This window comes from Lutjanus erythropterus, chromosome 20, assembly GCF_056507025.1.
Source record: "Lutjanus erythropterus isolate fLutEry1 chromosome 20, fLutEry1.hap2, whole genome shotgun sequence".
Taxonomy (NCBI): domain Eukaryota; kingdom Metazoa; phylum Chordata; class Actinopteri; order Lutjaniformes; family Lutjanidae; genus Lutjanus; species Lutjanus erythropterus.
In genome coordinates, this window is record NC_139336.1 from 11,318,922 (window position 1) to 11,333,411 (window position 14,490).

The 14,490-nt window shown below is 41.9% G+C and overlaps 1 protein-coding gene across 2 annotated transcripts; it reads right to left on the reverse strand.

Moving 5' to 3' along the window:
* Window positions 1-923: 923 nt before the first annotated feature.
* On the reverse strand, window positions 924-13,998 carry pigo (phosphatidylinositol glycan anchor biosynthesis, class O). Of its 2 annotated transcripts, none has more exons than XM_084746336.1 (11): window positions 13,906-13,998; window positions 13,024-13,502; window positions 11,583-11,726; window positions 11,309-11,432; window positions 10,751-10,910; window positions 7,293-7,475; window positions 5,557-7,153; window positions 5,255-5,458; window positions 3,383-3,567; window positions 3,174-3,244; window positions 924-2,073 (listed from the first exon to the last, which is right to left on the reverse strand). In XM_084746336.1, exons 2-11 carry the CDS (start codon window positions 13,499-13,501, stop codon window positions 1,944-1,946), a joined length of 3,276 nt encoding a protein of 1,091 aa, XP_084602462.1. In that variant the 5' UTR covers window position 13,502; window positions 13,906-13,998; the 3' UTR covers window positions 924-1,943. The 2 variants fall into 2 exon arrangements, with proteins under 2 accessions (XP_084602462.1, XP_084602461.1); XM_084746335.1 differs by having other exon boundaries at window positions 13,775-13,984.
* Window positions 13,999-14,490: the final 492 nt, after the last annotated feature.

Consider the following 14,490-nt stretch of genomic DNA (forward strand, 5'->3'; position numbering starts at 1 on the left):
ACATTTTAGAACAGAAAAAAAACAAAGTGTTCCATCATCATACAACCTAGCCAAACCATCACTCGGGCTGATGTCAGCAGCCGCTCTAAATGACCAGTCACTCCCGTACAGCAGCCTGAGAATCACAGTACTATTGCATTGTAGCTAATTCGACCTGAGCTCAACATCCCTTCGATATCGTGCATTAGCTAATGAGCCTCAGCTGCTGACCACAGCTGCAGAACAGTAACAGATCTTACAGCCAACACTGACTCAGACGTCCTGCAGAAATAAATTAACAGTGTTTCTGGAGCTCCTGGATTTTAAATGACCCTGTCAACTTAATGACATCATAGACGAAAAAAAGGCATTACTTAAAGCTAGTCACCTGTTCCAGGGGAAAAGGTGCGTGAGGCCTAATTAAGACAAAGGTTTCTTTTGCGATTAAAAAAAATGTCAGTGGTTAAAAAAATCTGGATTATAAATAGGCATCAGAGTTAGGAATCAGAACCCTAAAAAAAAAAGACCACAACAGATTAAGAACCCCAAACTGTGTAAAAAGAAAAAAAAAACTGCACGTAAGACTAATATGAATTGGCAGTAACCAGATACACTGGTTATTTCAGCATCTTGAAAGTACAAAACATACAAAAAAATGGAAAAGTTCCTCCAGCAGACACTTAGATGACAGACATGCTGTAATGCACTTGGATGGATTTCACCAACGGAGTAGACCGGGCTGTGAAGTTGCTCCAGACATCAGGTGTATATGGAAGCCCAATTCCACTAATGTGATGAGAAAGAAAATGATCCTGCAGGTCATCAAAATGAGAAACGTCATCAAAATGATGACTCAGTATGTCAAAATAATGAGTTTGTATCTCACAATAATGAGTTAGGATCCCAAAATAATGCAAAGGTATCTCAAAATAGCATTAGTATCTCAAAATAATGTATCAAACTCATTATTTTGAGATATTAGCTCATTTTAAGAAAGTTTCTTAAGATTTTGAGATGCTACACATTATTTTGATATGCTAACTCATTATTTTGTCAGAATTTTTCATTATTTTGAGAAAGCATCTCATTATAATGACTTATAGCATCTTTTTTTTCCAACACACTAGCAAACATCATCTTCCATAGGTGGCAGATTGGCTTTTAAGTGGTTATTCTGTCGCTGGAGAGTCACAGTTTGATTGTAAATCACTCAGCTAAACGGCTGAAGTGTACATTTCACTGTCAGTGTTTTTTTTTTTAATTTTCTCTTCATAACAAACTGATAAATCAGCGATTTCGTTGCCCATACATGTATGTCAGCCTCAGTTATGAAGTGGGAAAAAACTGTCAAAGGCCAATTTTGTTTGAAAGCTGAAGTTGCGGGCCAGCTGTGACAGTCATGTAGCTGGTGTAAATCATATTTAGTGAAGCTTTTTGACTGCTGCACTATGAACCACTTGCAAGACTGTCTGGCTTGGGAGAGCTTAGAAGGCTTCATCCATACTGTAGGTTAGAAAACAGGAGTTCAGGAGAAACATTCAGACACTGCTCTTTCGAAACACGTACGACCTCAAAAGCCGTTTCAACCTCATCAGCGGCGTGAGGTGGATTACTAGCTTATCATCTCATCACTGTAAAAAAAAAAAGAAAAAAAGCACAATTTCAAAGTGAGTCCAGATACTCAGAGTTCGGTAAGTCCAAGATTTGATGTCTTAGTGTCCCTCTGGCTGAAAAGGTTGATGGCCTTAGTGTCGTCACTGCACCATGTAGCCCTCAGAAGACTTACAGTAGAGGTAACCTCACATGACATGTTTGTGGTGATCCTTATCGAGAACACAGATGGCAACGTTTGTTTTGTGAGAGGTCCATATAAAAACTTTACAGTGACCACCATGTCCGTTTTCTCTGTGGCACAGTGAGCTCTGGTGGGCTTCTGTGGTAAAGCAGCAGCAGCAGCACCGTCGCTACCTGGATGCATCGGGGATGAGTCTCTTAAACCAGAGGCCAACGGCCACGTCTACTCTCAGCACCAGTGTGACCCCGATCAGCAGGGACACGCTGCTCACCAGGAACCCTGAGGCCTCAAACATTAATCTGGAAGCGGGACAGAGAGAAGTCTGTCATAACTGGCAAGAGATACACAGGCTAAAATAATTCCAGCTTTGTAATTTCAACTGAAGGTCCAACTTTTTAAAACTTAAAATGATGACTGTAATTTTAAAATGTATATACTAATAGTGCCTTCACAATGCATAATATTATAATATAGTACATCTCTGCTAGATAATCTAATATTAATACGCTGACAATCATAAAATGCAGCTCCAAGACCAAATACTATATATACTTTTATTTCAAGTTTCAAGTTCAAGTAAATGTACAGTTACGTACAAAATACTAATCTCTATCTTTTATTAGAGCACATGGAAGAACTTAGCCTTTGGGGCTTTCTGCCAGAAAGCCCTTTCTGGCAATATTCTTGCTATTTTAACACAAACCAGGATTTTTTTTCCCTCACCCGAACCTAACTAAGAGGGCCTGTATGGCAAAAAGGAACGATGGTTAACTTCTCCCAACAGCTGATTTCTACCCTAAACCTTTCCAAGAAGGGCTTTCTGGCAGAAACTGTTAAAGGCTAACTTTTCCCAACAGCTATTTTTTTTCACTCTAATCCTAGAAGGGCTTTCTGGCAGAAACTGTTGAAGACTAACTTTTCCTGACAGCTGATATTTACCCTAAATCTGACTAAGACAAGCTTTCTGGCAGAAACCACTGAAGGATAACTTCTTCCAAGAGCTGATTTTTAACCTTAACCTAACCAAGACAAGCTTTCTGCCAGAAAGCTTTTAAGGTTAACAGCTGTTTTTTACCCTAAACCTAACCAGAAGAGCTTTCTTTTGCAGAATTAAAATTATTTGGCAACAATATTTTTGTTTCAGATTTTGGTTTACTAGTATCCACTAGACACACACTGAAAAGCACAGAGACATAACCATAAAAATAAAGGCAGGAATTCTTCCTTTAAAAGTGAGCTGATGTAAATATGTATCTCTTACAATTGTTGTCTACAGAAAAGCAGACGTTCACTAATGTGCATTCACCCTGGTAAAGTGAGTTGCTGGCAGTTACATATCCTCAAAAGCCTTTACTGTTAGTGAGTTTGTGTGAGCTGGAAAATCCATTCAGGCACTTACTTGGGTGCGAAAACCTTCCACACCATTAGGTGTCTCCTGAGGATAGCAGCTGCACAGACTGACGCAAAGACCTGTGAAGAGATGCACCAAAGAGTGATGGAAAAAATAAAATACAATAAAAATTGAGCATCTTGCAGATCAGTGATCTAGCAAACATTTAACTTGTAACAGATGATAATCTAGTGAATCTAAATGGTCTTTGGTTGTACCTGTGCACCAAGAATAAAGAGGTAGCGTGTTGAGAGTTGTAGCAGAGCAGAGCTGAACTGCTGGGGGTTTTCTCTCAGTCTCATCTCCATCACAGCATCCTCTCCTTCTTCCCCACAGGCTCTTCCTCCCCTGCTGCCACGTACCTCGCACACCAGAGGCCAGAACAGCAGCAACGGGCAGCCAACTGAAGGCAGTGAGACATGGACACAAATACGAATCAGGAATTAGCTTCTTTGTTTGATTTAATTTCTTTCTAGATTAATTCTATTGACTCTCAGTTTGTCCCTGCATTATATCTAATTTTTGTCTGTGTTGTACTGATCTAACAGAAAGTGAATCAATAACTAACTGCAACTACTTTGGCACTTAACTCTCTGCTGTGATGTCTGCTTCACCAACCGAGCTGAACTCTCACTGATGCATTATGTGATTCACTGAGATTTTATACAGCTGTGTTGAATGATATAAATTCTGTATCATCTAATTTCCTGGGGGGAAAAAAACACATGACTGCATTGATGTATTGTATATATTCTAACAATGTGAAGAATAAATATTTTAGCAAATATAACTCAAATATTCCCAAATATGTCACTTTAATTTCACCTTCAATAGATTTTAAGCATAGATGGGACAGTATTTTTAACAGCACTTGCCAAGATTGCACCCTTGACACCAAAGAGATAATCCTTGATGTCTGGTGCAACATTCAATACACAAATCAAAGAGTAAAACTGTGTACTCTTAACTTGATCTCGACTTAGTCTTAAAAATTAATTTTCTTATAATGGCTGTATTACATGAAGTTCGCAGTGACATTTAATGTTTCAATATGCTGCATTTATGGGACTTATATTTTGTTTTATTGTTATTTTGTTGCAAATAACAAATAGGTTATGTGTTTGTCAAAATAATACAGGTTTTTTTTTTTTACTTTAACAGCTTATTGTGCCATCATTTTAAGGAAGTTTAGAGATTTTACAGGGAACACCGTGTTCCAATAGTCAGCAGTAATGTATAAAATATTCATTGAGAATTGTATTTTAAAAATTTTATTCAAATTTACTTAACCTCCTCAACTCTGGAGTCATCCATGTCTTGCAGAGGCTGTAGCTGGCTCAGTTTAAAAGCCACAGTTAAGATTCTGGGGTCAGGTTGTCTGGAAGGGAGCTAAATAACACTTCAAAGCTAGGCTTTATTATTTATTTTGGCGTGGGAAAAATTGGCATGGAAATTTTCAAAGGGGTCCCTTGACTCTCTCACCCAAGGATGTCTGAATACAAATGGATTCTGGGCACCCAAGAGTCTCCACTTTTGAGAAATGCTAATCTTAGTAGTTTTGTGCAAAAAACATGCAGTTTTGTACCAAATCAAAGCATGATTTTCTCTGTGGTGTTCCTAAGTTTTTGATGTCTTGATCTAGTATTTATTAATTCTTACATGGTCAAAAGTGGTTAAAATCTGCCCCAAATCTGTGTAATAAATGGCATCAACCCAAAATAAATCACAATGTTTAGTGCAGATTTATGACTAGAAAAAAATGACACAGAATGTTGAGCTGCATCTCAAATTAATATTCAGGTTCTAGCTTTTAGAGTATATAAATATCTACCTATATTTCTATGTGGTATATACTGCTGACCTGCTGTCTTGCCTCAAAGTCTCCCGTGTGCCTCCTAAAAATGACAATTGGCTTTCTATTTCTTAATGCATTTTCTCATTCTTTGTTTATATCATGCCTTGCTTTTGTCCCAGCTGAATCCTTTTTCTTTTGCAGATCCAACAGCCTAATTTCCCTAAAGGATCATGATTTTTAAAAATCATATTAAACTCACCAGTCCATTTATTGCTGCCTCTCTGTTTAGACGTACCTGCAAACAAGATGTATGAGGCGAAAGTGTTGAGGGTGACCAGCAAGGCGGGCAGTAGGGTGCCAACGGGTCCATCAGGGAATCCTACGAAGGCAGCGCCCCACTGGATGGAGGAGAAGGTGGGAAGGTGACCTGTGGCGTGGAAGAACTGGGTGGCAGCCAGGGACCACAGCACCACTGGAGTCCAGGGCACATTAAAGCCGCCTGACGGGGAACAATCAAAGGAGTGTGAGCAGAGTAAAGAAAAAAGTGATAGCCCATGTCATAAGGTACAAACAAACTACACATTCTGAGAATCTCACCAGCATATGTTCCATGTAGGCCACTGAGAGTGGTGGAGGAGGCGTGGATGTGCAACAGAGCTCCCATTTCGAGTAGCAGCAGGAGGAAAGACAGAGCCATGCCCTCTGGGTGCAGCAGCAGCAGGCCAATTCCCAGCAGGCCACAAAACAGCAGCAAAGGGGCAGAGTAGACAGTTCCCAGTCCGTAGGCCTCCACAGCGGGCCTGCTGCCCACCTCAGCACCGCCGCTGAACTCTCCGTCATCCAGAGAACGACGCATGCGCTGGTAGATCTGCGGGATGAGGTGGTGCAGCTCAGCTTGGGGGCTGATGCCGGTGCTGGCTCTGTAGCGGGGTGGGGGCAGGGTCGAACCTCTGGCTGATGTTGCCGCTCTAGTCTTCACGAACACGGTGAGAGGGTTGAGCCAGATGAGCAGCACCCCCAGTCCCAGGAGGACGAAGGCGGCCCTGGGGAGCGCCAGCTGCGCCAAGCCGATCAGCTCGGCCAAATTCCTGAAGCTGTCCTCCGGAGTGGCGCCTACGGCCCAGTGGAGTGCCAAGCACACAGACAGCAGCGGCAGGATCCAGCGGGCCGTGAACACCGTCCCGCCCGAGGAGTTGAGGTTACCATAATGGCGGAGGCAGCGTCGCAGCAGGTACGTCCACAAGCCCAGGGAGCAGACAGAGAGGACGTAGTGGAGGTTCTTCAGCTGGTTGTCCTGCAGCCGGGATAGAGGCGAGAGGAACGGCGACGGCTCACAGGAACCCTGTTCTTCCCGACAGCCGTGGAAGGAGAGGGAGAGGTAGAGGCTGCCGATAAGGAGGCCTAAGCAGGCGAGTAGCGTGCTGCTTTCTTTTCTAACAGTTGATGGGGGCAAGGCTGCGGCTGGCAGGAGCCCTGCAGCCTTCAGAGGATCATGGCTGGGAGGCAGGAGCAGGCCGTCCCAGTTGAGACGGATGGGAATATAAAGAGCCAGAGAGAACACCAGGAAGGTCACGGCACGGCCTTCTGCGATCACGTAGCTATCTGAGAGCAGGGAGGCACAGCGAAGGAGCGGCACCAAGAGCGGGGGGATGAGGAGGCGGCGTGGGGTCAGCCAGCTAGTGCACTTTGGAGCTTTAGATCCATTCTTCGCCACAGTGATGGCTCTAGATCGATGAGCTCTCCAGAGAAACAGAACCTCAGAGCTGAGGGCGGCAGCTGCCAGGCACCACGCCACCTCGACGTAGCCCTGTGTGAGCAGCTGACTGGCAGCCACGCAACACCCCACCGTTAGGGCCACAACGACTGGGGCCTTCAGTCCGGGGCTGTTCTCCCTCATCAGCACGAGGGACAGCTCAGACAGGATGAAACATGTCAAGCAGGCGAATGCCAGGATGGCCAAACCCACTGCCATCTTCAGCGGGTTGAATCGAGCCCAGGTGGCGCGGCAGGTGTCTCTGACGGAGGTGAGGTAGGCCTGCAGGGAGGCGGCCAGCAGCGGGGAGGGTGAGCGACCCTCTCTGATCGAGGTGAGGTACTCAGAGGAGAGGCAGGAGAACTGATCCTTCAGCTGAGAGAGGCTCTCTGGAGGGATATCTTTGGCCATGCCAGAATACGTCTCCAGGAAACGGTTGACCTTCAGAGACACAAGAGTCGCATGAGTTAGTTAAATACACAAAATTACAGAACATGCTCCAGGATATGTCAAGTCTGAAGCATTTTCTATGTGGAAACAAAAAAAATGGTATTTGACAGCTCCTCAATAAGCAGAGTACCTGTTTTGCGTTGATCCACAGCGCCTCCAGCTGGCTGAGACCTCCAACTGCATCTTCTGTCTGCCCATGAGAGGGGAACAAAGGCAGGAGAACCTGCCCCACGTTGCTGTACGGGATGGGAACTCCCAGCAGCAGAGCCAGGGTGGGCACCAGGTCTGTCTGGGGAACCACTTCTGGTTCACTCTGCAAACATGAGAAAATCAGTGTTAATAAAGGGATAACTACCAGAGTTACTATAGCTTCTTATTTTTCCATTTTTGTTTTCAGTTCAGTTTAGTTTCAGTTAGTTTCCAGAGTAGGTTTGTTCATCTCAGTCTTCAGTTATTATCAATTAATTCGCTTTTTCGAAAGTGTTTTTTTTTTTTTTCAATTTCATCTAGTTTTAGTGAGCTTTAAGTGAGACTTTGTAACTTTTGAAAGAAGAATGAACTCAATTGTCATATTACAAAAGAAAAGTTGAATTCATAAACACTAAAGTACACCCTTGTTCATTCCATTGTACTGAGAATTTGTGCTGCTACAACCTTATATGTTTACAGTGTATTTTTTGAGGCAAAATGTTTGTATGGCTCATTGCACAGCCCTGGTTAAGAGGACTGGTAATAGTAAATAATCAAAAACAGAATTAACTTTTAAAAGCAGAAGGTTTTTCTTCCTGTGAAACTTTAAGAGAAGCTTGTTCTTTTTATACATAAACTGAGCAAACTTTGTGCAACTCATCTGTAATTTATAAATAGCAAAGGATGAAAATTGAGATTTTGTTTTCAGAGGATGAAGAAAATCGGCTGGTAAAGTTTACTTTAACCTCAACCATGGAGGTTATTTTTTCAGTGCCGTTTATTTTGCCATTTGTCTGTTTGTAGCAGGATTATGGAAAAACAACTGGCCTCATTTTCATAAGAATTGGTAGAAGGGTGCAGCAAGGAATAAGTCATGAAGTAGTTGCTATGGAGGGCTGTAAAAATGCTTTTTTCTTCTATGGAAACCTAACTACATGCATCCAAATGTGAACTATCTGCAATAAAATCCACCAGAGAGATGAAGGAAAAATAATCAAACTTTAAGCTTCATGAGAACATGCAATAATATTAAACATGAACTTTGCGCTTGCAGATTGCTTTTTCTGAGAGCATTTCCAGTTGCACTATGATGATGGTAACTGTCTGGCAGGTTTATATATGCTTGTTGCAACTGCAAGTATAGTAATTACAGGCAAAGAGTGGAATTTTGAGCAACTAACTGCAAAAAATCCCCAAAAGTTGGCAAAGTCCCTGAACTGCAAGCAGACTGTAAATAATTGGCTCAGTTAACACAAGCCACCACTGCAGTGGTGTGTTTGGTGGATCTGTTCACTCCTTGTGAAAAATAACTGACTGCTGAATAATGGGTTGTCTCATAAGACATCACGTCTAATAATCTTCCCTTTCCTCATAGTAGTACCATTTCTGTGTACTCATATTATGATCGTGTTTTACCAAAAATGCATTGTATGATGTTTCAATTAAACCGCAATCATGAAAATCAGTGCTGAAGTTCACATTTCCAGTGAGAGATCTACTTTTATCCCTGGAAAGGCGGAGACCACCTGCCAGCATCCATTTAGAGGATTTGGGGAACTGCACAGCCGACCGTGAACAGAAACAATCATGCGTGGATGGTTTGATGTTTCATATTCATAACACAGCAAACACTCTGTTGATTTGGCAAGATAAATGCAAAGTAAACTGACAGTTGCTGATAAAATAAGAAGAAATATCAACATGCAAATAAAAAAAATAGTCACGAAATCAAATAGTCACAGGATTTTCCTCTGGTTCCTTAGCAGCTCATTTGCGGACCAAATCTGTTGTTTGACAGCTCTTTATATTCTTTAAAAAGGTCCAGGAGTCAAAAGTTTCTTTCTGCCAGTCATGAACAGAAAATAATGAATCTGCTCCTTAAACTTTCAGCAGTCTAAAACGCTGTTTATCTCTCACTCTGTTTTTAATTTACATCTAGTTAACCCATTACTGAAATCAGGCCTTTAGCTGAGACAATACAGGATATCTGATATTAAAGGGACAGTTCAACCCAAAATCAAAAACTGCATATACACATATTTTTCCTCTTACCTGTCCTGTACCCGCTTTGCTATGAGTTGTTGAGTTTTGGAGATATAAACCATAGAGGTGTCTGCCTTCTTTCTGATAGAACTAGACAGATGGCACTCGGCTTGTGATGCTCAAAGCACCAAAATACATTTGAAAAACTCAACAGCAATGAGTCTTTGCAGAAATCATGATTTGGTTACTCAAGATGATCCGCAGAGCTTGGTGTGAGCAGTTTCAAGCAGAAACTTCTTTCTTTCTACCCAACTGCACCTGCCAACCACATCACTGAGCTTAGGGAAGTGTGAATCTACTCACGGAAAAAAGGCTACAGCTCAGTTGAAAGAGATACAATTAATGTTTACATCCTGCACCTTCATGAGCGTGTGCCTCACGTCTGCGAGTAGATGTACACTTCTTTCTGCATAGTGATGCATTTAGCAGATGGTAGAAAGAAAACACACTAAAATATACTACATGAAACTGGTCACAACGAAAGAGAAACTGCTATTTGGTTTTTCAAATCTTTTAAATGAAATCTCTTTAACCAATATCTCCAAAACTCTGCACCTCACACCAAAACAATCTAGACAGATAAATGGCACTACAGGTAAGTATTTATTTTTGATTTCGGGGTAAACTGGCCTATAATTAATTAGCTATTATTACAATTTTGTAATTTTTTTGTATCATTACTGTTGATTCCTACTAATTCATATAATTTCTATGCTTTTCAAGTGGTTACTGAGGGTTTTAAGTCTTATGACTTTAATTAGGATTTTTGTTTACATAGACCTGTGATTTAGTTTGTTATTGCTCTACAATATGGTAAAAAAACAAATAATAATAATTTTTAAATCACACTGCAATTACTTTGACAGATGTTGCGATGTCGCTATGATTCACGATTGGTGGTAACAATAATTTCTGCATCAAAATGTTCATTTAAACTGAAATAAACTATCAAAATCATGACGATTTGGCATTTAGTTGGGGTCTCCACCAAACAATCTGGAGAACAAGATCTGGAGGTCGGGGCATTGCTGCAGCACCACAATACATCATTATAATGATGTTTTGTTGCACATTTTTCCTTTCCACATTTATCAAAAAATGCAGGTTGTATATTGTGATTGTGCATATTTTGATTTAAGTGTCCAGCCCTAATAATAACTATATAAAGCTTCTAGAAAACTGTATTAAATACTGTTGCATTTAATTTTATTCATTTGTCAGACGCTTGTCTCCAAAGTGCTGTATGAGTTTAGACCACAAAATAAAATGCTTTTTCTCATTTCCTTCCTTTGCATGACTAAATTAAATTATCTCATGTTAAAGCTCACCGCAAAAAAAGGACACTACTTCACGAACCTGGGACGGTGGTGCAGGAAACAGAGGGGAAGGACTGTAGAGGAAGATCGCAGCGTCGGTCTCCTTCTGACTTTCTCCACCGTGATCTCCGGTGTCTGTCATCCCGTGATCTCCCATCACCACTAAGAGGGTGTCATTCTGCAGACGGTCAATCACAGACCTGGAGTCAAAGGATGAATGTGGTCAGAAGAGATTAATTAGATTAAATTCATGATTTCTCAGGTGTGGAATTGATCGTTTTAATGTTTAATTATTAACAGTGTTAACAATTGAGACATTCAACAATTTTACTTCTTACAAAATGGCTAATAGTGCTAGTGAAGCTTTACACTTTATACACCTGCTCATTTTTTAGCATTAAATATCCTCCCTATGTATTGTTTTGTTAAATTTCGCCTTTTTAATGATTATCTGTCTCAGCATCCCCCAATAAATACTAATTAACTAAGGGACATGACACATTGACAGTACTACAGGTGCACTATGACAGCACATGATGGGGATTACAGCTGGGGGACGTTGTCAAACAAGCCTGTAGCAGCTGTACTGTTGTCTGACCTGATGACTCCGTCCATCTGGGTGAGCTTGTCAGCCATGGCTGGGTGGTCGGGACCAAACCTGTGACCACAGTGATCCACTCCGAGGAAATGAGCTACCAGGACGTCCCAGTCATCCCCCACCACTGTCAAAACCAACAGCAAGTGACAGACGGAGAGATATGCAGCGCAAATACAATACAAGAAGAGTACAGAATAAAGAGATGCACCCACTACTTTGCATACTAGTTGCTGAAGATCATGGTACAATCAAATCATATTAACCAAATACATACTAGTTGTGTAAAGGTGCTGGAGGATCCCATTGTCCACCGTGTGCAGATCCTTGACATTGAATGAGGGGAAGGGCAGAGATCGGTGAAACCTCTTAGGAAAAAGACTCTCCCAAGTGTCATCACCCATGAACACCACCCGTTTTCCTATGAAGGGACATACACATTTAAATAAATCAGTCTAAATCATAGAAGATTATTAGTTTATTCCGACACATTCTCACATTAGATTTGACAGATTTTGAGATGTGATTGAGCACAACGTATGCAGAACAAACATGTCTGTAGGGTTATATAACTCGCTGGATTATTTTTCATTTTTCATTTTTCACAAGTAAAAATGTGAGATGGCTTTAAAGTGGATATGAATCAAAAATGCTGTTAAAATCCTTTAGATTGCATCTCTGGTCAAACTGTGCGCCCATTTAATAATATATGCTGAAAACAATACCAATTTCATTGTATTCTCATGTCAAAATCTATCTATCTATCTTCCTGTAAAAAACAATATGCCATGTGCTAACATATCATATCATAACATCCACCCAACACTTAATCTTTTACTTTCAGTGACACAGAGCTAAAATCATTTGTTAGCTAACTAGAAACAGCATTTTAAGTTGGGTTATGACATATCTACTTTTCAAAGTTTCACTTGGGAAAATGTTTTCCTAGAGGGGAATCCAAGATTTGCAAAACTCTTGCAAGATGTATGCGTGTTATTTCTTAATTGAACTAACTAATTCTGTTTTATAATGTGACAATGCTGTGGTTAAGATCTGGGCAGCTTCATGGACAAAAAAAACACATGGTGAGGTTTAAGGTAAGATCATGGTTCGAGTTAAAATGATCACTCTAGCTGGTATATCAGACTTTTACAATATATACAATATCAGCTCTCTCTCTCTCTTTAATGCTCCTCTGCACTAAAATCCAAAACAGTCTTTGTTTTGCTGCTGGAAATATCTGTCCTGACCTATTCTCAAAGCCAGGACCAAGGTCCACATGTGGATGGAACAGTGAGTCAGTGCAACTGACTACCCCTACCCATTGATTTGATGTACATACTCCACCTCAGGTGTCTATAAAACTGTGAGACTAAAACGTATTTAAATTAGGAAGGGGCAGTAGGGGCGATCGTGACAACTGTGCCCTCTTAGATGCCCCACTGTGAATCAAACATGATTACGTCTCCTGTATGAAGGCCCATTGAGCCAGAAAATGTGATAAAGTGTCCTCTAGGTTGCACTTCCAGCAGAGACACCGTAATGCCCCTGCATGCAGCTGGTTTTATTTTACTTTCCACAACTGCACATGTATATGTTTGTTTTTTTCTCTTTGATAACCAATTTTCTGGGCATATTCTTCTCTGCTGTCCTACAAATAATGTCAGTGTATTCTAAATTGGAGTAATGTAGTATACTATAACTGTGTAACTACTCACCCACTTGCCCAAACTGGTGGATGAGGTTGTCCTCCAGGATGGCACTAGAAGCGAAGTTATTCCCTACATCTACAAAAGTAGGCAGGGAGCCAGTGGTGAAGCCCTTGATCCTCTGCATGGTGGTCGTGGGCGGGTCGGCACGGAAGGGGTACAGGCGGCTGTGAGAAGGCCTGACTGAGACGGTCTCCTCCAGCACGGGCAGCTTGTTCTCGTAGGGTCTGGGCGCCGTGTTGTTGGGGTCGAACCGGGCGAAGTCGATCTTGAGGGCGTCGATGATGAGGAGGACAGCCCTGCGGAACCGCGGCTGGGCGCGGCAGAAGTCCCCTGGCTCCCCGCCGGGCTGCAGCACGTCTCCGCAGGTACTGGTCCTGTTCACCTCCAGCCTAACCAGCAGGAAGCCACCCACAAACAGGTAGATACCCACAAAGTAGACGGCACACACCCAGAGGAGCAGGGACAGCACCGGGAGCCCCTTCATCCTACACACACACAGACACACACAGGTGACAGCAGCAGTAGTTACAGGTTAAAGGTAATAAAGTCACAGGTGCAGCTCTCTATGGGAAACACCTGCTACAGCAGACGCTAATGCTTGCGGTAACTTAACAGCAGCACCAACTTCCACTCAAACTAATAAAACCGGCACACGGTGTCCCGACGTGACAGGTAATACTAACTAGCTAACGTTTAAAGGAGGACAGGGTTAGTAAGTTGTTAGCCGCGGCTAGCTCGCCTCGTTCTTGTCACTGACCTTGTAGCAGTCTGGTTTTCGTCCTCTCTCGGCCGGAGGGCGGACGTGAGTGTGTGTGTGTGTGTGTGTGTGTTAACAACACGGGTACAGGTGTCTCAGGTAAACAGAGAACGACGCCACACCACGCTCACCTTCATTGGGACACCGGTACAATGAGATTAGATGGCTGGTGACGGCTAAGAGGAACTTCGGCGTGCGTGCAACCCGGCGGAAGTATGCGGCGGATGGATTTGTATGTAGCACCAAATATTATAGGCGCATTTGCCCTGAATTCCGTCTTTCAGGTACACCCTAAAACTGAAAAACCTTCTGTACACTCGCTGAATTACATTCTTTTACCTCCATTGAAATTAATTTAATTTGAAATGTATTTTTTTCTCTTTTGTATATGTAGGTGTTTATTATATGTACTATATTAATTTAGTTTTGCCTTGTGTCTTTATCTGCAGCTTCTCTTTTTAATGCTCTTCTTTTTTAGTTGTGCTGGAACATGGTTTACTTTCTGTTTGTTATTTGAGGATGTATCAATAAGGGTCTGAGAAACATCAGACACACCTTGATTTCAACCATTGGACAGAATAACTGAGACGAAATATGAAAACAAAATTATTTCCCTGACATTGAATTCTTAACCAAGTCTGTCAATCCTTAAGAAAAAATAAATAAAAAAAAAGATGAATGGATGAGAAGTGGACGTCACCCGTTGCTGCCCTTCA